Genomic DNA, 27,524 nt, shown 5'->3' on the forward strand with positions numbered 1-27,524 from the left:
ACCAGCACAAAATTAACAGTGAAAATAACTTAAGCTATTCAATGCAATCAATGGTTTTCTTGTGCCACATTCCCATGACCACTGGATAGTAGGCTGGTGCAGTTCAAAACATGGGTATCATAAAAACATGGGTCCGGCCCGTATTCCCTTAACAGGTCAGCCCAGCAACAACTGGGCTACATGGCTCACTTTAACCACACTGATTAGCTCCCGTTTATAAGGGAGATACCACGTGGTCACCAAGGCCACCCTCACAACCAATCGTGACATGACGAGCACAACGCAGTGACGGTGCTAGTGGTCAATAATGTTTTTGCAAAAAAAATGCTTTACAAATAATCTAACACAAGCAGAAATTAAACTTTGTTAAACATTTTATAAAATGTAAAACATATAACACAATCATTACATTGGTGAGGGTTATTATTATTATTTTGCCTAAAGCATCTGGCAGTTGACCAGCATTGGTTCAAGCAAGCCTGATACGATGTTGAAACCGGTCCCGGAGCTTGCGTGTTTTGAATCGATGCTGCTGAAATTATGCACCCCAAGGCCGTGAGGCTGACGGTTGTGGAAAAATACATTAAAACAATAAGTGGAGAGATATATAAGGAGTTGTATTGTCTGCTATTAAATGTACGGGGCAGAGTGCAAGGGTCTGAGTCCACAGAGGCGTGGATGGCTCATTAAGTGGTAGGGACAAACATTGACCCGCTTGTCTCTTCTTGAAATGGCCCAGCACGGTTTGAGCCTGCTTTCCAATTGCTGTGATAACATTGCATGAGAAGCAATGCAGCCTTGACTATTATCCCTATCAGTCTAAATCCAAGAGCGGGCTATTTTTTGCACTTCGATTGCACTATTGATTGCTGCCTGTCAGTTTTAATTGGGTTCATAAGCTATTTTGTTTAGAATTTTGTACTTCAGCATTGTTGAAATGTTAACTCCCTCGCCTGGTATGAAGGTCGTGGTTTTATCCCGACCATGACGGCCGTATATATTTGGAGGTTGCATGTTCTCCCCGTGGTTGCGTTAATATTTCTCTGGGTCCTCTGGTTTTTCCCTCCACATTTAGAATCATGCGTTTAGAGTATTTGGCTGCTTTAAATTTCCACAAGTCACTTCGTTGATCACTTCTGAAAAAGCGCTATACAGTTCAGTGGGTCTTACTTGGTAAAATAAAACATAGTTTAGCAAGTTTATTTTAAAAGGGATTTTGGACACAAAACGGATCGAAGCAGCTGCTGCCAACAATATTAAGAGCTGACAATCGATTTGACCGCAATTTACTCAAACGTGGCCGCATTGTAAAAAATGTTCAGTCTAAGACTGACTCTTGCGGGCAAACACTTCCCAACTTCTCAATTTTCTTGTGAGAAGCAGTAACAGCTTCCCTAATCGACAGCAGGGTCTCTATCGTTGCAGCCCCAGCCAAACCCTGGACTCGGTTCTGACGCCGTGCGGGGACTCGGTTCTGACGCCGTGCGGGGACTCGGTTCTGACACCGTGCGGGGACTCGGTTCTGACGCCGTGCGGGGACTCGGTTCTGACAACGTGCGGGGACTCGGTTCTGACAACGTGCGGGGACTCGGTTCTGACACCGTGCGGGGACTCGGTTCTGACACCGTGCGGGGACTCGGCTCTGACAACGTGCGGGGACTCGGCTCTGACAACGTGCGGGGACTCGGTTCTGACAACGTGCGGGGACTCGGTTCTGACCCAGTGCAAACCCCGTGCAAACCCCGGGGCCACACACTGGGGTGGAGGCAAGCCCGAATACTTTCCACGGTTAGCGAAAGTGCTCTTGTAAAACCATGCAACTGCTGCGAGCCCGAGCTCTGCGCATTCCTGGAAAGCAGCTATAAATAGGTGGTGGCGATGATAATGGCGGCCATTAGACCTCCGCGAGCAACACGGCAGAGCAAACTTTTTCCAAAACCACAGTCCTATTTTTTTTTCGCCGCTGCTGTCGAACGCGAGAAACAAAGAAACACGAGGAGCATAAAAGAAAGCCATGACCCCCGCTACGTCAAGCAAAGCAATGACCGAGAGTGTGTTCTACCCATCTGGCACTGCTCTTTATTCAATCCAGATCCTCAACATTTTTAAATGCCCAGTTTTCCCCAGGAATGATAAACCTCGTATTTCTCTTTGTCATTGGGGTTTAAAGGGTGCTACGACGAGGAGGAATGCAGCCCCAACATGTTTCGTGGTACAAAAAAAAATAAAAGAAACCGACCCAGATACTTCCACTTCAGGTTTTTTTTTCCCCCGTTTGTTTTTTTATTTAAACAAAGGTCGCCCCCGCAAGCATGGGCGTGGGGTTCACAGGTCAAAAGTTCAACCACAGCTAGCAGACAAACAAGGAGCTGAAGTCCGGCGTGGCATTTCACAAACACACGTTTAGCTGACTGCGCAGCGGCGTCGCGCGTCCTTGCAAACCTCCTCAAACATCAGACTTTGTAAAGTTGTCCCTGGCAACACGACGGAGCATCGGTTTTAAAAATTATAATTTTTGTTTTTGTCCGCAGCTAGGGAAGGGGCGGTGGGGGGTGGCGGAATGTACGGTTCAACCGTAGACGCCAATAACAAGCCGCCGGGCGAGTGTTGCATTTTGCACGCTGCGATATTTTCACCAAAACGCCCCTTATCACGTTAAGCACTCTCCGAGGCGATACAAACAGGACGATTATGAAACTACCGACGCAGAAACAACCTCTACATTCGACTACACCTTGCAGTTTAAGACGCGTTGTTTTTCTCCAGTGCTCTGTTGAACAATGTTTTTTTTTCCACGAGGCATAATGGACACTGAGGGAGCGTCAACAAAAGGAAGGGTTTTTTTTATTTTCATGACTGTGGGACAAGAGGCTGCAGCTCCAACCAAAATGGCCCCGAGGGGGGTCTCGGTTTTGGGAGGGTGGGGGTGTGGGTAGGGGTGGGTGAGCGTGCGGGGAGGGGGCAGACAAGGGGTGGGCCTCCGACACACACAGGGGTACGACGTCAAGAGCCGCACGCAGGCACTCGACAAACACCACTCTAGGATGCCACAGAGACCAGGACGAGAGGATGGGGATGGGAAGAGGGCATCTGTGTTTACGGTTTTTGCCGTGGGAGTTGTTTGTGCTGTGTAACAATTCGCCCCTCCTGTTCCTACAACGATTATACAAAATATTGCTCTTTGGCGTTGCGATTCAATGCATGACTCAATTGTTTTTTTCCCTAATTTTTACCAGGATTCTGGGATGCCGTATTAATTAAAATTATATTGTACAATTGTATTGCACCTTCTCGTGCTTCGAATGCACAGTTTTATCTTTGCATTTTTACAGTTGTGCCTGTATAGTTGTAGTCGCTCCATTGGCTTACGTGCTAAAGTAGCATATTATTTGCACTTGATTTGCATGAATCGTGAATAATGAATTTTCACATGAATGATTCAATACCTTTATCTTGGGCGTATGAACCAAAAAGCATCATCACAAGCATGCATGCACGAATGCTGCCTTGTACAGAGGGGCTGGGTAAGTGAGTTAGCATGGAGGGAGAGGTGGGGCGGCTGCTGCGTTCAGGGAATGCTTCAGAATCTTGACAGGGGGCAGAAATAAACATTAAATTTTCCCTTAGGCATGGCGCATGGCGGGTGAGGCAGGGGTGCGGCAGGCAGAAGGGGAGGGAGGCAAAAGGAGAGGGAGGGAGTAGGGGAGATGGTGGGGGAAGTCTGGCGGGGGAGGGGCGAGAGCACGGATGAGAGGAGGAGGGTCCCCTTGGGGTCGTCCATAATTACCATCATTTTCACGAGCTCACAAAGGCTATGCTGTGGAGGCAGGAGTGCAGGACGCCCCGGACATTTCTATAATCCGACCACGCGCAGAAAGAGATGACACGACCGACAACATTCGAACAAGCGGGCGGGAGGACAAGCAGGAGGAGCGGCGGCGGCCAGTAGGCGGGTTCTCGGGAGGCGAGGAAAAGCTGACGCGGCGTCACGCTTTCACGACTCACCGGTGGGGAGAAAGAGCGTCTGGCCCTGCTTGAGGACGCACTTGTAGCACTTGTCCACCAGGTCACCGAAGAACACCTCGCTCTGGTTGGGCGATGAGCTCCAGCGCTCGTAGCGGGCCAGGTTGGCACTAGACGGCTTGATCAGGTAGAATATCTTCTCGCCCTGCGCGCCGGGAGCCAACCGACAAATGAAAGCCCGTCAGCATGAAAAACCCGGAGAAGGTTGGGTGGCTCAGAGCGCTGGTAGTCAGAATGAGAGATGTGCTCCAGGATTTCTGATTTATGGGAGGAAGTTCGGATGATTCAAATATAATACTTGCTTTCGGATTGATCTGAAAAGTATGACATCATGGGAAATGACATCACGTATTACATATATTCAGTGATTTTCCAAACACAAGTGGTATCAAATGACATCGGATGAGGTCACTTAGCGAACAAGTTCAATTATTACGTAACGTAAGGTATATATATAAAAAATCTGAATTTGTGAATAAAAATCTCAAATTATTAAATACAAAAGCCTGGCCAGCGTGTAAAAATTCATGCAACCGTCTCCATACCCCCACAGAGATTTGATTAACGGATTTTTTATTGGGCCAGTATTTCATAAATGTATAATAACCCACTCTGGTCATGAATCAGAAGAACAGCTGTTCACTTTCCACAATGTGACACTTGGCCACTAAGCCCAGTTTCCTATTACAAAACAATAACCGGTAAATTTAGAGCCATCTCTAGTTCCTCGGGGTGTAACGACTCGGCCCCAGCCACGCCGATTCCGTGACCTCTCCCGATTCCTTTCAAGAATCAAATCTTCGTCTCGTTACCATCTCGTCTGCGTTGCCCGTTTCCCGACTGATACTACACGACAGCAGAGTCCGCACCGCCGAGATACCGAGTTGAAATGCGAGTTTCAGCCACACATTATTAAAAAGTGGATTCTCAAGTGCAGCGGGCTTGATTTTGTCTCAACTCGGTCGCAAACGATTGCACCAAAAATCAATCACATTAAGCTTGTCACTTAATTCGGCTTACTACACAGCTCCGAGGCTCAAACATATTAGTTTGAGTGCCACGAGACGAACATCTTGAGAGCAGGACAAGGTGGGACAGGAAAGCAACCCAAGCATAGACAGGAAACTACTGAATGGACCTCTTTAATAAGTATAATGGTATAAAGTCACTCACTCCGTAACGTAACGATTTAAATGCATATAGAATGTAAATGCACTCCCAAACAGAGAACTCGTCAACAAACAATTGCAGGACTGACTGTATAAATAAGACAATAGAGACAGTAAAAAAGCAATACACATGAGATTGTACAGTGCAGTAAACATCAAGAGATGCTACAATTTCCGTGAAACTTTCAAATGTACATATTAGGGTAAGTTGCCGTTGACCCTACCGGAATATAATTTAGGTGGCTTCTGTCGGCTAGGCTTGTTGGAATAAAAATCTTCATGAGAAAGACGTTCAACTTCTTTGGTTCTTTCGGTAAAGTCACGTAGAATGAGAATAAAATAATATATTTATAAAATAAAATAACACAATAATATTCTCACGACGTTTCGGCCACAACACAAGCGGCCTTCATCAGGTGAAGGGACGAGACTGCCTGGAGGACAGCGCGTTGTGGCCGAAACGACGTTTCGGCCACAACACAAGCGGCCTTCATCAGGTGAAGGGACGAGACTGCCTGGAGGACAGCGCTGTCCTCCAGGCAGTCTCGTCCCTTCACCTGATAAAGGCCGCTTGTGTTGTGGCCGAAACGTCGTGAGAATATTATTGTGTTATTTTATTTTATCAATATATTATTTTATTCTCATTCTACGTGACTTTACCGAAAGAACCAAAGAAGATGAATCCTTGCAGTCACGAAAGCTTTAAATCGAAAGACGTTCAAATTATGGTCAAGCAAGTTCTGGCATATCGTGAGAGATGGGACAGTGAAGAGACGACTTTACCTATGACTAAGTAATGGCTCTTGCTGCAAATCGCCCAAGAGGCAGACACTGGGCCGGAGCTGGGATGATTAGGCCGAACCCTTACCTTGAGCAGATGGTACCACACAGAGGTGCCGCCAAAGTCGATGTGGAAGTCCGTGTAGCTGTCGCGCACGCCCATGAGGCAGTACTTCTGCACGTACGGCCGAGGGAATACCGCGTCCTCGGGCCAGTAGTTCTCCACCCATGAGAGCTTGTGTACAAGTTCGGGCGCTTTCACCAGATCCGACAGCCTGCACGCGTGAACGCACGCCGACAGCAGCAGCAGCGTGGTAAAAGATGATGCAACCAAAAAACACAGATCTTTTATTTTTGTACAAAATATACACAATGTAACATGCATACTGGCCAAACATTCCAATTCTGTTAAAATACCTGCAAATTAATCAAATGGGATTACACGCAGTAACATTGCCCCCTACTGCATAAACTAGACAGGACCCTCCTGAAAGTGGCTTGACTCAGTGAGGCTTTGCCGTGTAAAAAATCGGAATGATAATTGCCGTGTGTACGAGGGGGAGGTACAGTGGCGCAATGGTTAGTACGCACCGCGCTACACACCGTGACCTGAGTTTGGTTCCTGGTAACGGCTAACATTAGTGGCGAGTGATATCCGAACTGGTCCGCGGTACTCTCCTCTTAACCAACCCGCAATGATAAGTGTGAAGTATGGTCGAACAATCTCCATGGCTGACACGGCGCGGGAGACGCGTTCATCCGCCAGTAGATTGACAAAGGGCAGTAAATAATAACATTGTAAGTTTGTCTCTCCAATGGGTTTACAACTCACTAATTGGAGGACAAGGGCAAACTTGAAAAATCAGTGCCTTCAGACCCAATGATGCCTCCTGGATAAGCAAATGACGCTGCTTTTGACGTTGAGACGCAGAAGAGGGGAGCACCTGGTGTCGGAGAACTCCAGGCTGATGATGTTGAGCACCTTCTGCCGCGACGTGCTGTTGTAATACTCGCAGAACTCCTTCATGGTCACCTTGAAATCCGCTTGCCGGTTCACGTCGATCACGTCGATCATCCGGTCCGAGCCTGCGCAACACGCAACGACGCACGGCAGCAGTCAAGAGCGATCATCGGTTTATTCACTGACTCACTCAATTATTCACTTCCTTTACAACTCCCTGAATGCCTGTAATATCCAGCACTGTGGCGGCAAGGGTTGGTGGATCACATATTTTACGAATCTCCCTTCCCATGGGTGTCAAGCCGCCGTATGGCCGGCGCAACCAGGAGAAGACGCAAAAGATGTGGACTCCATCTACTCCATCTGTATGGGATAGTGTGTTGCTCCCTTGCACGTACGGGTTTTATCCAGGTGTTCTGGTCTTTTCCCACATGTAAACACTCATATATATAGGACTTGGGGGAGCCGGAGGTGTGAGGGGGCGGGTTTGGCATCGGCTCTCTGCCTGGTTGCCTTCCTGCATGTCTGTGGTTGTTGGTGCCTCAAAATCATTCTCTCTGAGAGTATTCCAAGTGCAGTGTGTTACAAGTTTATATTATTAACTGATTCGCCAAATCTATCTCACTCATCCACTCACCCATATGCCATTGCTCTAAAACCCATGCCTTTGATCTCACCCCCAGGGTTCACTAACTTAAGTTGTTATGCTCATTATACAGGCTTAAATCCGTGCAAGTACTAATAAATTATGTTATATTTTATGCGAATGATCCACTTACAATAATAACAAAAGAGACAGAACATGATGAGACAAACAATACAAACGAGACCGTATAAACCAGAAGAAAATCAAACGAAGTCCAAAACCAAATCTTGACCCTGAATAGTGAATCATTGAATCGCTAGGAGGGCAGATGGGGGGGAATCATCATCGCATGTCTACTATCTTATGCAAACGTCCAAGGGTATCACTGGCTACGTCAAACGTAGTCAAACATTTGATAACCAAACCGCTAATAACACCCTCATCAAAGGCAACGTTAAACCAGCAGGCTGCACGCACACAAAGTGCAGATGCACGCACGTGTGCACAGGTGAGAGTCTAAGAGCCCCTCCCGTCCTCACACACACCCTTTGACCAGCATGCGTGCCTCAGGTGCATAAACGCTGGGTTTAGTTTATTGTGTTTAGTTTGTTGTCCTTGCCCACACCTCCGATTCGCATGGTTGGCTACACACTGTGGCGAAAGAAGTTCAACGTACAAATATACACCCATGGTCAAAAATGCTAAATTAGAGGCACGCTGGAGGGTTCGACCCCTTTAACACCCTCATATCAGAAGCATGCTGCTGCCGCTGAAGCCGTAAAGCACTTTTCGAAGCTTAACACGATAGGCAAATCATTAACTTCACATAGTGCTCGACATTTACTACACCACAGCAGCACGAGAAGTTAAAAACATGTAGCCTATTCACAGATAGCCAAGTAAATGTTCAAAGATGAATGCTTATTTTTTTACTTAATTTGTTTGTATTTTCCCCCAATTGTACCCGTCAGGTATGTCACAGCAGCGCAACCCAACGCAGTTGAAAACGGCCCAAAGAAGCAAATATCACAGATCTGAGATCCCTCCAAGGTGACCTCTGGTAAACACACCGTAGAGAGCACTTCCAAATCAGAAAAAATGAGAGCGAGGTTCGTCACAAGACCGATACTGTAATTCACAGAGCTAGACTTTAGCCAAATTAAATGCAGAACGAAACTGAATGTGATGAGGCTTTATTATTATTATTATCAGCCCGGGGACCGGGCTGAGACCATTAACTCACTATACTTGAGGAAGCTGCCTGGATGAGAAGGACCTCACAGCAGTGCGAGCTCTGCACTCGGACCTCCAAGTCACCGGGTCAACCTCAAAGGTGAAAGTTGGAAAGAAAATTCACTCCAGTTTTACAGAGACACCCTACACCCAGCTTTTGCAGGGGTAAAGAGTGACATAGGCAAGGCATGGTCCTTCTCTCTACACTGCGGGCCCGGGGCTGCTCGTGGTTCCGCACTTAGAACCCACAAGAAATGAGAAGTATCCAGTGGACGGTGACACCGATGGTAAAAAAAAGACTTTTCCTCTTTGCATTCAGCAGAAAAGTGCCTGAGGAAATAATGCCATTGCGAAGACTGACGTGTGGAAGCAGACATGCGATGTAGGAAAAAGCCCATCACCATGGGTGCTGCGGGGTTGGGGGTGGAGTGTGCGCACATGTGGGCTGAAAGGGAGAAAGGGAAGGAAGCTTCGGCAATGGGTGACAAAAACACGGCCGGGTCCGAGGTTCAACGGATCAAAGTCGAACACAGCGCTGGCAAGCCAAACCACGCGCTGAGCCCACCGCCAACAAGAACATCCCTTATGCGCAGTAGCAGCTTTAGTGCGTGCAAGCATTACAGGTTTAGTGTGCTATCCATAACAGAGGCTCTAAGTGTTATAACACTTGTACAATTTCTCCTCGTGTCAACCCATGCTGGACGAAGGTCTTCCCGCTCTCGGACGCCTATGGGGGTTATTTGACTACACTTTACCACGCTAGTCAGTGTGGGTTGATGAAGGGGTGGGATCCAGGCCTGGTTCAGAATTCACTAGCCACTTATGTTAGTCGTAGCCAGGAACCAAGCTCGGGTTGCAGGGTTCACAGTGTAGCACACGAACCAAAGCACCACTGTTCCAACCTGAGAGATACTTAGCAAATTTAAGAACTTCAGTAAACAACCTTGAAAATGATAGCAAGTTTGAGGTTGGAGCGTGTTCCTGTTCAAACAAGAACAGGGCAGCAGCCATACTGCTGTGCTGCAATTCTGAGTTTGTGGGTGGAAATATTACATTTCACTCATAGGCAGGTGTGAGTCTATCTATAGGAAGCAATCGCTATTGATTACCCAAAAAGTGGGAGTGATTTTACCAGCCCTTGACCAGGAGCTGAACTCCACGCACTCACCTATGCGAGTTGCGTGTCCCAAACCTCGTGCCGCTCGACAACGGTAAACGAGGAAGTGATAAAACTCAAGTCTGACTTGTAAAAGAAATAGGCACACGTTCTCAATGGGTTACCACCTGGTTAAATAAAGGATAATGGACCAATGGCAAGAGAAATGGCAGGCAGGTGTGTGAACAGCAAGATAGCATTTCACGTTCAATGAAGGTAAATAAGAGGACATTTACTGGTTGCTAGCGGACGGACGAATTTGAGGGGGGGGGGTGGGCAGGGAGGGACGAGAACGTACCAACATAGCGTTCCACGTCGGACACCGTGAACGAAGGGGGTGGCACAGTCATGCCAAGTCCATCCTTCTTGCTCACAATGATGGGCGATGTGAATCCGTTCTCGATGATGTAGTCCGCCGTCAGCTGGCTCCCCGGCATCCTCCGCACAACCTCCTCAGCGCTGCATAAAAACAATTGCGGCCACCGCACAGGAAAATTATCACCTTAATTGGCGACGGCAAGGGGATCCGCAGCACATCACCAAAATCGGCAATGGTGACTTTCACCAAGACCATCACACAGCGGCGTTCAGCACTTGCGGTAAAAGCCAGGCTTCCCGAGTTGGCTATCGACAGGTAACCATAATTAGGAGCTACTACACTCACCACAACCGTTAAAATGTTTTAACCAGTATTTTTCATCATCACTACTACCCTCACCACTATCACTATTACCATAACAATCATTACTACCACTACCATCACACTTACCATGACAAGCACCATCACACACACCTGCAGCCATGACCTTCACCATTACCACGTTCGCCCTCACTATTATTCCACAGCCATCGCTGCAACAATTATCACCCCCTTTAATATTGCAATCCTATCGTGGACTCGATTTAACCCAAATTGGGACAAGACCTCTTGTGTATTCGCGTTCGTCCATTATGATCTAATGAACCATCTGTAATTAGCGCTCTACTGGAGGCAATTAGCACTTGCCGCTTGGAGCGCCGACGTCGCGCGGTCGTCAGAAGTGGCTACGCGGAATTCATTTCCCCTTTTAATTACGAGCAACAGCGCGCTCACCCATGATCCTAAGCTACTTTAACTAAACAAAATTTAACTCTTGATGGGATTGGGAGGCACTGGATTTGCGAGCCACCATGGGATTAGCTCGTGGTCACTAACAAAAATCACAATTCACTCTCGTCATCACCGTCACCAACGCCAACACCACCACCAGTTTTAATTTACTCCCAGCTATTCCTACAAGTAGGCGTCACGGAGATTAACAGCGGCTGATTGGCACACTGCTTTAAACGCAAAAGCACGTCACCTCGTGACCTATTAGAACAGCAATTGGGTTCGCGTGCTAAAGCCACGCCGATTTAAAATTTCAGCTGCTTTCCACCAGCTGAACAATGATCCAAACATACACGCGCAGTTTAAGATAATATAAATTTTTTAAGCCAAAAAAATTTCTAGTTCGGATAAAGAGGCCTACTGAAGTCAACTCTTTCTAGAGGACCATTACCAGACAAAACGATATTTTGCTCACTGCGAGAATTCCAAATGGAATATTCATCCACTTGTGGCATGACACCGACATTATAAAATAACATATAATTGGTGAGGGGGGGGGGGGAAGCCAAAACGTATTTTACAGAACACGCTCGTGTAAAATAACCCTTGTTCGTTTGGCAGTCGGTTGGTGAACGGGTCAAAGACTCATTAGCAAATGAAACCAAAAGTTGCTCAAACTGCCCTTGGCTCAATTCCATGCGTTAACTAGCAGAGACGGCACGTTTCAACGACGCAGAAATGTCAATGTGCTCCCCTTTCTCTCACTGAAATAAAGCCGAGGGTTGTCGGCAGAGCTGCAAATTTCGGCTGGAATATTGAATGTCTGCCGACTCATTAGCGCTGGGATCACCGCTCCCAGCCGCCTCCCATCACCCCCGCCACCACCCTCCGCCACCACCCCTTACCACCACCTCCCCCAATCCTCTCACCTGGGAAACGAGCGGCCCTGGAGCTTTTTAACGAAGACGGGCGTGCCGGTCTGCACAGGCTTCCCGGTGGCGCCGCCCTCAGTGTAGTCATGGCGGTGCCAATTCTTGCGCTTTTTCACTGTGAGCGCACACGCAAACACACGCACACAGACGGGGCATTGAAAGGGGGCAAGGGAGAAAAAAATTTAAGACGTATTAAAAAAAACACAAGCAACAAAGAATTTATTTTCGTGGAAACTTGAATCGGCTCGGCTCGACTCGCCGAGGGGACAATTGTAAGAGCCCCCGTCGAGACCCGTGAATTTAAAAACCTCTCTAGGCAAATGTCACTCAACGCTTCACATTTTTTCAGATTTTTTAAAGCCTAAAAAACATATCACCGGCATAATCAAGTGTGGGCAAATTACCCTAACGCCACCGTGGTGGGGGGGCACTCCTGGCTCAGCACCATGGATACGGCAAGAGATGCAACAGCACGGGGAGGACAATCTGCAGTTCATCGTAATTTCTATTGGTCTCGTTTTCCTGGGTTTAAAACCTGGACTCAAACCTAGGATCTTAGCAGTGCCTCCCCAACGGACGATCTATTTAAGAGACCCAAACTTAACACTTAAAAGAACCCAAGCATAATGTGTCACCAAGCAATCACTAAACTGATAACATCGTTACCGAAGCACACAACAGACTTGCTGTTTACCTGCAATGTTACATTTGCTGTGTAATTGTCAGCATTTTTTACAATTATCAGCATGTAAAATTACTATTTTAGAAATATATTGCAATTTTCAGCCACTTTTACGCAATGCCCAAATTTCTTACAAGGAAACGTATCATGGTAAAGGTCTCAAACTTTAAAAACTAAACAAGCCGTTTCAAACATTGGCCACAACGCTGGTAAGTAAAAAAAAAACCCTGCCATGAATTCAACCAACCGAACTGCGGGAGGAAACCAAGCATCTAATTTTTCAACGTTGGTAGAACCACCATGGGTGGCGGGTTCCACTGGGCTGTCTCCGTTAACGCGTCCACATGGGACGCCATCATAGAACGATGTTTACAAAAGCTCCGTTTAAACCCAGCTCGGTGGGCGTTCTCGTGGCGTTAGAGCAATTGTGCGTACATGGTAAAAAAAATCCCACGGTGAAAGTCCAATGCAGGCAGGGGCTTGGACAACTAAACGATTGCAATCGCTCATGGCAGACACGACATTGATCTCGCACTTGTCGAGGCAAAGTATTTTAGATCGCACAGAATTGAGGGCCATTCCTCTCTTCGTGCCTCAGCGTGATTCCAAGCACAGACCTCTCTACGCTTCTTTGCGCAGTTTTCAGCTCGTTCCATTTTATTTTGTCAGTGTCTGTATTTCTGATCCGTCGTAGCAGGTAATAGGCAATGATTGAAAACTTATTTACAAATCTTACGTTCCTTTTCATTACAAAGTTCAGTTTTAGAAAAACACTCCAACCTGTAATAATAGGGTTTTTCCCCTTTTTTCTTGCAAAACTGAAACCTTTTTACAAGGAATCATGTGTGCATTAACCACAATACTTGTGGTCAAAATGGAAACAAGTATTGTGGCAAATGCACACATGATTCCTTGTAAAAAGGTTTCAGTTTTGTTGCCAGAAAAAAGTGGAAAAACCCTATTATTATAATTTGGTACTGGCAAAAAAGGTGTAATAATGTACACTCCAACCTGTTCGTATTTGCCTCTCATTTTGTTCTCAGTGCACCTTCAATAATTGCCCTAAGTACACATACTCCGAAGTATGTTCCAGTTGTGTCCCTCCAACAAATATCTCCATTCGTATAACTTGCTGTACTTTTTGTTTTGTTCAAATATATCCTGTGCCAACTTTTGCAGCCTTACTTACAGAACGAATCAAGATGGTACAAACAAGACTGCATGTAGAGTACAGATATGAACAGGCAGTGGAAAATCAAGTATCAAGCACAGTATAAATGAAAGAGTGAAAATGAGGTGATATAAACGAGACCAAGAGACATTACAAACGAGATAGAACATACAGGGTAGGAACAAAATAGGATGGAGACTAAATCAGTCAGTACAAATAAGATAGGACGGATCGTGCAAGTCAGACAATACAAACGAGACACAAAAGATGAGCCATACTGCACCAACAAGAAAGACCCTAACACCAATGACACAACACAAGTGAGACAAAAGAACAACACGCTCTTGAATTGACTCATCCATCCAACGCATGACGATTCATCGAATCTCTGTCGGTGGTGGGGCGGGGGGGGGGGGTGGCCGTGCGGTGAACCAAACCGCTCCACATCTAGCGAACCACCCCGGGACTTGCCAAGCTCAACCGCGAATCTTAACCGTGGCGAGACGTGGAGGGAAGTAGAACAGGCAGACGAGTCGGCCGCCGCCGCCACCGGGCGGACGTGCAGGCAGGCGCCGTCCGGCGCAACTTACTGAGCGAGCTCCCATGGGTCTTGGCGCAGTTAGGGCAGTGGTAGAGGTCGATGTCGACTGCCTGGTGCTCCTCCACCCCCACACAGCTGCCAGGGGGAAAGGAAGGAGGGGAAGACGGGGTGGGTGGGGGTAGAGGAGGTGGCCGGGTCGGGGTCCGGGCGAGAGGAAGTGGGCGGGAGAGGCAGGGCACGGAGAAGTGGGGGGGAGGAGGGGGGCGTCGGGTCGTGGGTGGAAGGAGTGGGAAGGGAGGGTCGGGTGGCACACACAACACACACACATTTGTTACTGAACATGTGGATTAGAAGGAAGTCGCAAGGACAGAAGGAAGGGCAGCGTGCAGACGCCGCCAACGCACTGATACAAAGCGCGCTGAAATGTAGGACAGGAAATCTACGGGTCGGCCGTCGAGCGTCAGGGCGAGAAGTAGCAGCGCTTTCGCCGGCGCTGAAAATGCATTTTGCGGGGCCCTTTGTCTTTCCATTGTGAGTCGGCGGTGAGCTCGCAGGATGCCTGAATCACTGGCAAGCGTCGCCATGGCGACTGCCAAAAACTCTCATCAACAAGCGTCGTGCATAAAAACTTTCCTTACGCGTGCCGATTGCATAATACCCACGGCCGGGAGACCACTACTCATGGGAACACACGAGAGCAGAAGGGGGACTTCCCCCCCGCCCACACTACCTCGACAGAATGAAAACGTAGGAATCTCTCAAACACAAAGATTCCCCATGCAGCCCAAAGACTGTGGTGTTACCAAAAACATATGAAGGCCTGAACCGCGCACGAGCGGTGTTGTGGCCAATACCATCCCCAACCACCTTAATCTCACCACATTGTTATTTAAGGTTAAGACAATTTATGGGAGGTCCAGGACAAGATCACACATTCACCACTTAGGTTAGCCGTGGTTGGGACTCCTGAGAAAACCAAACACAAAAACCACCAACCACTGGAAAGACATCGATAACCACTAAGTGGTGGTGACGTCATAATGGTGCCTGTGCCAGGCTAGGTGCACAGGTCACTTTGATTGGCACCCATGGTTTGCCAGAAGGTTATAGGGACAGGCCCAGGTGTAACTAAAATGGCTGGGTTACCATTCAAAGAGTTGAGCTCAATGGGCATCACCAAAAAAAAACTGACCGACTCACCCCTTTCATTATTAACAATGCCTTATATGATGATGTAAGTGAGCTAACGTTTCAGGCAACGACCCTTCTTCCAAGCAGTACACGTACAGCACTGCCAATGCGGTCTGTTAATTTTTCATTTGAACTTGAGATCCACGTGTTATGGGTTAACAGAGCAGGGTAACTGGCAGCTCCTGTTTTGTGGAAACAAAGACGGAGATCCATCGTTTAAGCTTACAAGGGGGAGGCGAGCTGCTCGAGAGCACCTAACCACAGCCGGCGTGACACAGAAGGGGGTGGTGTGGCCAGCACCACCTTTGTCTCCCCAGCCCCGAGAAATACACACGACACCAGTTATCGTTCCACAATGCACGAACCACTTGCACCACCGCCTCCCCCATATACACACAAGCAAACAACCACAGTCACACACACACACACATGCATTAACGATCACACAGACAGAAAAAAAAGACAAAGATCCCCTGTATAGCCTTAGCCGGCACGGCACACGAGGGGGTTGGGTGGCAGGCACCACGCCTGACCGCCTTTGTCTCTCCAGTGGCGATGTTTACACATCGCACCATGTACTCATTTAAGGCTGAGTCTACCTAGGAGGCTCAGGACTGGTTCAGATATTTGTCACTGGTGTTGGTCGCGAGAGTTTGTAGCGCAGTACTCTAACCGTTGCACAAGCGCACCCCAGACTCACAAGACATACACCGTCTCACACACATTTCACTCAGATGAATTCACTCAGACAGTAACTGATACAAACACACACAAGATGACAAATAATGTCCCACAATCACACACCGTCACAAGCACATTTTCACATCCACACTCCGTGACACACACACAATCACAGTGTCACATGCACAGTCGCACGTAGAGGTCACACCGGGATGCTTTAACCGCGCATTGTTTCGTGACATTTTTCGCGGTGCGAGTCACTCGACTCGCGGTCAAAACCCACGCGTGCGCGGGACAAGCCCCCTTTTCTTTTTCGCTATCCTCCCGGTCGCGTGAAAGTAAACCACTCGCGTGCGTAATAAGGGGGCATGGCGGTGATACATATATATTAATACGTATTAATCATCGCTTGCTGCCTATCAACGTCATTCTGATGACGACGATCCGCGAGGGAAGAGGGTAAGGAAGGGAAGAGGGTAAGGAAAAAAGGGAAGAAGGTAAGAAAGAAAGGGAGAGGTGTGGGGGGGGCTTTTGGCTGAACGCCCCCTGCTGCCACGCGCGACACGACCCGAAAAAGTAAACATCGCCAGCTTTTGTCGTGCAATACGCGGCTACCGTCAACGGCCGGGGACGCGAGCAGGCAAAGGGAGGGAGAGATGAACACGAGACGAGGCACAGGAAGTGGAGGGACGGATGAACAAGAGAGGAGGTAGATGGAGATAGGAGGTTGAGGGACGGACGAAGGGAGGAGGCAAGACGAAGGACAGAACGAGGGAGAAGCTACAGGGAGATACGAGGAAGACATGGAGAGATTAGGTGGAGGAAGAGGAGGGAGAGATTAACAGAGGGGGTAGGAGGATGGTTGAAGAGAGGTAGTAACAGGAAGAGTGGGGGAAAGGGGAGAGGAGGTGGAGGAAGAGGGGGGACGGAGACACAGAAAGAGGTGGGCGAGGAGGAATTATAAGAGGGAAAAATAGGAGAATCGAGGAACGGTATAAGAAAAGTGCATTATACATTGATGGGAAGAGGGTGGAGGATGAGGAGAGGAAACGAAGTGGATGAGAAGATGTAGAGGAGCAATAGGAGAGAACAGGGAGGAGAAATAGCAATGGAAGAGTGTATTGTGCATTGACGCAAGGAGAAAGATGACAAAAGAGGTGGGAGAAAGGTAGAATTAATTAAGTTAGATGAGGTGAATAACTACGAAGAGGTTACTGTTGAGAAAGAGGGTGAGAACGTGAACGAGGAAGATAATGGCTGCGATGTGAATGATGAGGAATGAGGACGTAAAATACGAATAGGGATATGAATGATGTTGAATATGAAGACATGAGAAATTAAAATGATTAAGTGGATGAGGTGGCGGTGCAGGATGTTATCTATGAATATTATAAAGTAGATGACGATGTAATCAATATCAATGATTAAAAAAACTATTTGATTGAAAATTAGTGAATGATGATGTCGTTCATTAACATGATCACAGATGATGTGCATGTGGAGTTAACGATGATGTGAAGGAGGACATGAATACGAATGATGGCTATGGATGAGGCCTGGAATTATGACTTGAATACTAATAATGAGGGTGTCAACGATTAGGATATTCATTACATCAACACTCATGTAAATGTTGATGATGTAAATGATAACGGAAGATATTAACAAGGATGTATATAATTATGCTGTGAATATGACGAGGATGCGAATTACAACAATAATGTTGAATAACTACGTTGTAAATAATGAGGATGTTAAAAGATTTGAACACGGATGTGAACGATGATTACGATTCGGAAGATAATCACGACGTCTACGAAGATAACACTGGAAACAATGTGAACGTGACGATGTGAATTATGCGAATGACGATTATGTAAATGCCGTGAATGATCTGGACCATGACGACGTGGAGCGACGACAATGACGACGCGAACGAGGGCCGTGGGATTGTGGCTCACGAGGAAGCGAACGATGTGGTCGGATGACGATTTTGTGAAACGATGGGAATAATGCGAACGACGCTGACGACATGCATTATGCGATTGAAGGTAAATGCCGCGAACAGTCGATGTGAACCGGGGGCGTTGCGAAACGTCGCGTAATTACGCGAATGATAACGATGCCGTCGATTGAGGGCGAAATGATGCGAGCGAAGGCGAGCGCTGCAATGAAGAGGTGTGTACAACAAAAAAACCGATGACGACGACTTAACAGGCGGCGCGTGGTTAGGCACCACGGGCCGCCATGGACACTTTTAAGTCACACACGCACGCCCACCGCTCCGGCCTCCATCCCTCCCTCCCCTCCATCCCCCACCCCCCAACCACATCGACGACACCGTCCCCCCCCCCTCACGGCACACCGGCGGGCACTCAACGCGCACACTCGCAAAACAATCTCCTCCTCTCTCGCTCTTCCAGAAACCGCCCCCGAACAATACACACAACCGTTCCCCTGTGCCACCGGCGAAAGTTACAGGGAGGACGATGAGGAGCGAATGATGGGTGGGTGGTGGAAGAGCTTGAATGTGCAGTTATGGAAATTTAAAAAAAAACTAAAAAGTTACGGCCAAAAAGGCACCGCCGGCTGACTCAGGAGGCGATCCCTTTAAACGTCTTTTGTTTTGATCGACGGCGGCACGGCGGCGCGGCTGCGTCCGACCCCCCCCCCCCCCCCATGTCATTTTACGAGTTGGCTGCTCGCCCGGTAAGACCACTATTTTTTCCCTCCTCCTCGTCCTCCTCTTCTCGTAGTCTCCACGAGAACGAGTCACTCACGAATTTACTCAACTGTAAACTCGGTCACCCTGACCCACCCCCCCCAACACCTCAAACTCCTCCAACGGGCCCAGCTCTGACCACGATCTCAGTTTAAACGGGGGCACTAAGACAGCAGCGCCGACGAAATACAGATACGGGAGACGGAGGGTGATAATAAGGTGACAGCGCGAGAGATATGGAGACAGGAACGACGAAGAGATGGTGGGGGGGGGTGGGAGACGGGGAAATACTTGGCGAGAAGAGACGTGGGTAAGAGACGCAGCGAGAGACGTGGGGAGAGAACGAAGCGAGAGATGGGGAGACCGATCGAAACGAGACGGAGACCGATCGAAACGAGACGGAGACCGGGGAGACACGGCGCGAGAGATGGGAATAAAGATCGAAAAGGAGAGACAAAAACAACGCAGGCGAGAGATATCGAAGCGGGGAGACGAGGTGACACGGAGCGAGAACGCCGAGGGAAACCCTGACCCCGGGAACGCACAAGTCAACCAGGTTCGCTCGCTCTCCGAATCAACAACCCACCGCATCGAAACAACCGCCGCTAACAACCCACAGCCAAAAACTAGCGCTACCGAGCCAGCTCGCTCTCCATCACCAAACCAACAACACCGCTCCCGACCACCGACACTATATAGCCATCAACAAACCAGCCGAATCGCTCACGATCCCCTTCTCACAAACCACTCCGCCATCTGACACCACCGCAACCACCACAGCTACCGGCCGCCGCCAGCGAACAACGCCGAGGACCAGAGCCCCCCCCCCCCAACACGGACACAGCCGGACACGAGACACCGAGGTGAACCCGCGAGAGCCGAAACAACAATAAAAGGGGGGCGCCGCGCCGCCAGCCCGCGCCGCCCGCACCTGCCGTGGAACCAGTCCTTGCACACGTCGCACTCGATCATGAAGCGGGTCACGTCGTAGGGCAGGCGGCACACGCAGTACACGGCCGCCATGTCGCGGGCCGCTCGCCTCGCGTCGCCCACCACCACCGCCGCCGCCGCCGCCTCCTCGTCCTCAGCCGCCGCCGCCAGCGCTGCCACCGCCGCGTCCCCCCTCTCGTCCGTCCGCCTCCCTCCCCTGAGCGCCTCTGTCTCGCCGCCTCCACATTCCCTACAGTTAACGCGCGCGGCTCGCCCGCCTCGGCCAATGGGCGGCGACGGCGCGGCCACCACGTGCACGTCGACGGCCAATCACGCGCGACGCCGCGCTCGTGCGGCGTGGGAAATGTGATGGCGGGGCGGGCCGAGCGGCGCGTGTTTCGCCGGCCGCCTCATTCGCGCTTCTCTTTATGACCGCGCGGCGCCCGCCTCTCGACGTCTCTCGCGCGCCAACGAAGCCAAATAAAAATGCCCAGGGGCCACCGCCATCGTGCCGCGGGGCCACCCGACGCTGGTGGACGCCGCGGAATGTCAGATTTTGGCTCCTTATTATTCGTATTTTCTATCGCGAATATTAACTGCCAAAGGTGAACGCTACGGCCGTGTCCGCCCGCTGCAGATTCGCAAAGCCGGGGGGCGGCTGGCTCGGTGACGTCATTGTCGTGTGTTTAAAGCCCCCCCCCACACCCCTCCCCCTCTCAGCCCCTCCCCATGTCACCCACGCCAGTTCAGACTGGGCTCGGAAATTCCTGGCAGGATATGACCACGCGTCGGCATAACGTGACCAGCAGCGTCGGCTGGGTTTAACAAGTTAATCACACGGGCCAGCTAATAAATTAATTAATTGGCGGGCTCTTAACCGACACTGGGAAATAGAGGCGAACCCCCGTGCCCTTTGCGGGTCGCGAAACGCGGTAAATTTACGCTAAATGCCAGATCCGGGAACGACGCGGTGGACAGAGAGAGACTTTGGCCGGTCACTCGCGTTCTTGGAACCGTGACAATATTTACCGGCCGTAGAACGAATCATTTGATGTAAATCATACATTACCGAATTCCCCTGATTACATCGCACCAAAAAATAACCTTGTGCCGTATGTCAATGAAGTTATGCACGTCTTGTCACGTACACAACACACACACACCTACCTACTTGATTATGAGACCCACCACACTTTTGCTTTTTAAAGTACAAGGGAGGGGAAAGTGCGTCATAATCCAGAGAACACGGTAGCATTTATACTAATTCATAAAACGCAAATTCTGGTTGCCCTTTATGTTCGATTAACAGCGGGTGGCAAATTAACCTGACCATCACAATTGGATCTGTCCACTCCTGCCCACCTCCCATAATAAACACCAACTCACACTGACCAGGGCACGGTGAAGTATGGTCAAACAACCCCCACGACCAACACGGCGTGAGGAAGGCCTTAATCCAATAATGGGTTTACCACGGCCTTCAGATTAGACGTTATACATTCAACGCCGAAGTACCCTTCGGCATACAAAACTAACTTGACAGAGCAAACAAGCAGCGACACACAAACAAGACCAAAAAGAGTAAACTCTTATAATATATAATCGCGTCAATTACAACGATTCACGGCGACTGAAGGGAGGATATTTTTTTAACTCGTATCGGACAGCCCAGGACACACAGCCTAAATAGTGCGTATGTGTACACGATAAGAGAGATAGAGATACGATGTGTATCTTACTTTAACCCAGGGGTTCAGTGCTAAATGATTTGTTTAATTATAATTTAAGTCGCTGCACAATTCACGCGCCTGATGACTCTCAAGCAGGTAATACAGTACGTCGTGTGGAGCGCGGAGTGTAATTTGAATCGGCGCATGTAGTAACAAAGACATTCACGCGCACACCAGTTATGAATGACTTGATACGAATGACTGGGCCATAAACATCTGACAGTAAACGAGCATAGGTTCAAATAAGCCCGACCGCTGATGAGACAACGGTTCAGAGTTTGCATCGAACTGCTGCTGATAAACTTATACACTCCTACAAGGGCATTCGACTGATAGAATGTATAAAACACTTTTATTTTAACGTCTAAAGATAGATTGTGGTGTATTATCCGCTTGTTAAGATTGACCAAATGTTTAACAATCATCAGGCACTTGCGGCATGAAACACCTTTATATCGGAACGTGACAAATGGTGAAAGCGGAAAGGCATACAGTAGAGTAATGGGTCACGATTAATAGTTTGGGAAATCCTGCTTTTACCAATCTCAAGGGTTGTTTTTTCCCACCCCTCCTTAAAGCGGCAGCGCAAATTAAGGAAACATTAGAACATCTGAGATTTCACGTTGAACCCTGACCCAACCCCCAACCGGCCTCTCAACTCGCGTCGATCCTGAAGGAGCAATTTAGGAAAACAATGCGAGGGCCGAGCCCATCCCTGCGCAAACAGCGACAAAGCCTAATCCGCCCGGGGGACATGGTTTGCTGGTCTTTAGTCTGGCCGGTTCTGTCTATAATAACCCCAACCTGTCCGTCTTGTTCTAAGAAGAATTACACGCTCTCTTGATAGATACTAGGTTAAGGGATCGCGCGTAGGTAATTTTGCGTAATCCTATTCGTTATCGGCCATTACCTGTACACTGCTGGGTGATTAAGGCCTTCCACAAAATCACCATCGCCCATAACGGTTACACATCAAGCCTTCTCGCTCCTTTACCTTGCACATTTTCACTGACGCCACGCGTTCCTCTTCTCACCTCTCAGTGCAATTCCAAGCATGTACTTGTCCATGCTTCTAACTGCATTTTTCAGCTTTTGTTCCATGTTTTGTTCATGTCCACGATTTTGATCCACGGGATAGCAGGTAATATGCACCGATTAAATGCGAGACTTCAACCTAGGCCAGAACCCATCATCAACAATGTTTCTGTAATGCAGTGAACGGGGCCTTCCGTGTTCGTGAAGAGCCCTTGCCTCTAACACCAGGCTTCCAGGCGGCATTTGTTAAGCGGGTCACACACTGCTGATGGGATGCAGGTCAAACACAGTCCAGAATTTGCCTGCTTAAACAAATCCTGTTGGAATATCGGTCCAGCAACCCCATAGGCTGATTAATGGACCTCATGTTGTTTTATTTATTGTGGTGAAACAGACTCTGGTCTGTTTATGTAATTTGTGTCATTATAGTCCAGCCGTGCCTGATTAAAGATAAAGTGTATCTTATATTCCAATCCAGTCTTTTTATAATAAGACCCTGCTTGTATTGTATTGGCACAACCTACCATTATTATATTCTAAAATAATCAACACTCAACCTATTGTGTTCCAGCCATGCCTTATTATACCACTGAACATCATTTTCAATCAGATCCTGCCTTGCCCAAGTCCAATTAAACATTATATTCTAACGATGTCTTGTTAAAGTAAAACACATCTTTCTTTAGTCTAACCACCTCGATTGAAAACCAAACTTATTTACTGTATTGGCTATCAGAGCACGGAGACATCTGTATCTTCAATTAGAAGGGGAAATCATTCCACTTACATGAAAATAAATAAAAACTCATTCACTTTGTTATAAAATACTTAATTGTGAAAAAAAACAGGGGTGTGATGCGTTAATTTCCTGATAACAATCAATTCTTAAGCTCATGACTGATATCGAATCGGGTATTTAAGAATTTCTATTTTTTTATGCAGAAGTGTAAATTGATTCACATCACCCCTGCAGCCACTAGTGGCAGCCACATTCACCACAATCACAACCTAGATTCGCAAAGCTTCATCGAATATTCAGGGTGGGGTGGTGAATCGTTACACCTCGAATGAGAAGTATTAAGTAGGTGCAAATATACATCCTGATCATTATTGGGGAAAAAACTGTTAAAAAGGTATACATTTTGTTGTATCCATCCTAATTGAGTTTCTAAACTTTTACACGGAGCAAATTTTAGTAGAAAAGAACAATAAAAACCCAGTGCGAGACAAATGCTCGGGGTCGGTAATTTCCTTCACCGACGACGCAGCGGCACCCGTGACAGAAAGACCAAACAAAAACACAGATCAATACAATTCCACACCCCTCTTCTCTAACGCTGCAATCGATCTGCAATCGTTGCCGGTGCATCGCCGCTCTTGCATCGGATCGCCACTTTTCAAAATTCCTGACACCGACAAACATCAGTCCTCTTAATATGAAAATCGATTCACAGCTGAAGGAGTCGTCACTGCATAACACATTTGTTAATGTTGCACCACTTTGCTTTTATAATTACAGCACCTTCTTTTATTTTTCTGGCTCTCGGGGCCACCTTTGCACGATGCACATCAATCACAGGAAAATTGGTCAATGACCCAAGCTTAGCATACATTTAACTAGGACATTTCAGAAGGCGTGAAGTGTGGCCAACAGGGGTCCATTCTTCATAGGTCTGGTTCAAAAGGCCACTCAATTGTAAATAGCTCTTCGATATGCTTTTTGGGGTTGTACCGCATGTTGTTGGGCATGATGCCCGATGTTTCGCTGCATTTGTTGGAAGCTTCTTTGGTCAGTTCAAGTAATATCAGCTTGACCTTGATTATCAGTAGAAGCAGCATTAACAGCAACATCATAATCAACAGCATCAGATGAACTTTCATTGTTCCCAAAGAAACTCCAAAAACGTGCAGCCAAACGTGAGACATCACGCTGGACAATATGTGGTAGAAACCAAACAGATCGGAGAGACATACGGCACAACTGCGAATACCTACACAGTGATGGTCTTAATTAATGCTATTTGAGTTTCGGGGCCGTGCAAATTTCCAGTTAAATAAATTCGACATTCTTGGGGCGAAGTCCTGTCCTTTCTCCTTAATTCAACAACCGCTCTTGACTTCACAACAAGTGATGCAGCCTCACCAGGTAGTGCTCACTTTAACGACCTTGAGGAAGCAGGAATGACAGGCCAGATTGACCCCGATTCTGATTTGAATTTGGGCCCTTGCAAAATTATCTACCCTGGCTATTAATACATGGGGATTTCATCAGACATCTCACTCCATGCACTTTTATACGAAAAAAAAACTAATTTGGTCAGTGGGTTTTACACAACTACCATGGCTAATTTTACCATAAACTTCACTCACGTATTCCACCACCACACTGTTTAATCTCATCCACACTTTGTTCAACCACCACACTTGCAGGCCACAATACGTGAATCTCTGCTTCGTCCCCCACACTGGCTTGACTAAGGCAATCCCTTCAATTGTATCTTTTCCCAAGCTCCACAACGATGTTTAATTAATGAAGCACGTTAACACTTATCGACTGAAAACTGATGGTTCTACTGATGGCCGCTTTACATTTTGGTACTTTGGGCCTGACTGAACAACTGTGTTTAAAACAATACGCTTGTTTTTCTCAAATAAAGTGTTGTTAAATTTTGATTTAAAGCTTTCTTGACTGCAGGGACTCATATTCTTGGTTCTTTCGGTAAAGTCACGAAGAAGATGATTGCTTGTGTTGCAGTCGAAACGTCGTGAGAATTTCATTGTTTTATATATTTTTTATTGTTTCCCTTCTACGTGACTTTACCAAAAGAACCAAAAATATCAAGTGTTGGTAATTCAAGTAAAGGGGGTGTAGGAAATCAATGGCGCCCATTAAAAATACACCTCTGAAATATTTACCCAACAGGATAGACCTTAATTTTCTCCCTTTAAGATAAAATTAACTTTTATAACAGTGCATAAGGGGACATATGTTTCATTCCTACGAGTGTAGCAATATCTACTACTTGTAATGGGAATGCCAGTGTCACATTCATTAATGTGATTAAGAAGCAGACACAGCCCGATGTCAAATAAGGGCCACCACTATCGGGCTTCAGTTACTCATTGCCATACAGCAAGGATTATCCTCACAGTAGAATAACAAAACGACATTTGGCTCCCCCGACATGACACCATTAGTTTCACCCTCCACATGTAAGAAACATGAAAAGTAATAGCCAGACTATCCACTGCTGGATGAAAGCCACCCCAGACATCCCATGTGCCTTAGAGTCCAGTGCTGCTTCAATTCATCTAGCTCGTGCACTGAACTGATCTCATTGTTGCATCTCCATTGTTCGCAATATAGTCCACTTTAGTCAAGAGCCCATTTAGACTAAACAACGAATTGATTCAAGTGTGACCTGGATGCTAAAGGGTGATTGCCAAGACTGCCCATGGTATCCATCGTGCTGAAGTGGTGACCTGCGGACAGACCTGGCAGCAGACCCATGATCATAACCATCATCACCACCACCACCACCTTCACATACTGCGATAAAGGACAGAGATGAGCAGCGCAAACCTCCTCGGCTCGCATTCCCTGCAACACAGAGCCGGCAAATTTCACACGCGTTTGCAAAAGCATGCGCAGCAATTAACCACAGCACTTCGTTAATACACTCAGAATGCACCAGGGCAGGCAGAGGCGATGGGACTCAGTGAATACAGAACCGGACCAGCTTTGCTTTGTCAAAGTAATCACTTCTGGCATGCACTAATTTGGAATGCAAATTAATTGGGAGATTGTTGTTTCATGTTGGTAAATGGACAGTTCCCTTTCCTGTTTATCTATTACCTTATTTTTCATCACTACAATAATGATACTCTTAAATAATCCAGAATATATTTCAATGGAGCCTCGATACTCTTTTCCAGGAGGGTCTTTGTTTGGAAAGTTTGGCCAAATCCAATAACGAGTGGCAGGTCAGAAGCTGGAATACATGGAAAAACCCCACATATACAGGGGGATAACTCTCAAAGCTCCACACAGATGGATTCAACAATCCACTGCTGTCCTGCCATCTCAAAGTTACCTTGCAGCACAGGCCTACAACACCTGGTATTACTCCCTCATGGTCTCCCATCCAGGTACTAACCTTATGCTGAACAGGCCCAGTTCCCTCTGGGTGGTCACCTATTCTAGACTGCCACTGGTCAATGGAATGGTTGTGCTTTGAGATGCTGAGGAATTGAAGTTCCCCAACTAATCCCATTCTTATCCTCAACCTTAACCAGGCTCGACCCTGCTTCACCGATTTGCCGTACACCTTCTAGGAGGCTTGCTGGGGGGTGCTGTCGTTTGGTCTCTCCTCTGAGCCTTTGGACATTTCCGCCCAAACCCTGACAATGAGCAGAGGGGAGCCCCGTTGCCGCTGCCCGTTAGCTCGTTAACAGATTTTAAGGGGCTTTGCCAGGTTGGTTTTCTCTTCTCTAATAAGGGCGGCGATGAGCCGGCAAGCAGGTGGTGTGCGGCTAGGGATTGGGGGGGGGGTCTAACCACAGCGGGTAACGCGACACCGCCGGCAAAAAAAACACACCGCACCACAGCTTCCCCCGCAGAGCGCACGAGGGTTTTATTTTTTGACAAATCCACTTTGCATGTTACACCAAGCGCTGCGTTTTTGGCCAGGGGTAATTGCGCCAGCCAGTGTTTTACAGCCGCCTCAGCTGGAAGCGTTATAACGATTAGATTAGCATTACAATTGCGAAAATAAACCACTCCCTCCCTTCCTCCCACGCGCGCACACATGATTCTCTTTGAAACGAAATCATTCCTTGTTTCGCTAAACAGCCACTCACTTGCTCACGATTGCTGTTTGGAGGTTGACTGGCTAGCAGAGGTCTCCTAAA

The 27,524-nt window shown here is 47.7% G+C and overlaps 1 protein-coding gene across 3 annotated transcripts in view; it reads right to left on the reverse strand.

The window, feature by feature from the left end:
* The window catches only part of LOC116952254 (uncharacterized), a 77,595-nt gene that overhangs the window by 41,440 nt on the left and 8,631 nt on the right, over positions 1–27,524 (reverse strand). The window contains exons 1-7 of one of the 3 annotated variants that reach the window (XR_012946995.1): positions 19,850–20,048; positions 14,374–14,459; positions 11,928–12,045; positions 10,207–10,367; positions 6,917–7,058; positions 6,061–6,247; positions 4,006–4,168 (exon numbers count right to left, since the gene is read on the reverse strand). Coding sequence is in view for 1 of the 3 variants with exons in the window: in XM_076074211.1 (XP_075930326.1) it covers positions 4,006–4,168; positions 6,061–6,247; positions 6,917–7,058; positions 10,207–10,367; positions 11,928–12,045; positions 14,374–14,459; positions 19,850–19,941 (949 nt within the window). In the remaining 2 variants the exon portion in view is untranslated. Of the gene's footprint in view, positions 1–4,005; positions 4,169–6,060; positions 6,248–6,916; positions 7,059–10,206; positions 10,368–11,927; positions 12,046–14,373; positions 14,460–19,849; positions 20,049–27,524 lie in introns of those variants that run through there. The other 2 variants (XM_076074211.1, XR_012946996.1) reach the window with 2 other exon arrangements.

This window comes from Petromyzon marinus, chromosome 46 (genome assembly GCF_048934315.1).
Source record: "Petromyzon marinus isolate PM22_M1 ecotype Great Lakes invasive population chromosome 46, UKy_Petmar_22M1.pri1.0, whole genome shotgun sequence".
In the NCBI taxonomy this organism is placed as follows: domain Eukaryota; kingdom Metazoa; phylum Chordata; class Hyperoartia; order Petromyzontiformes; family Petromyzontidae; genus Petromyzon; species Petromyzon marinus.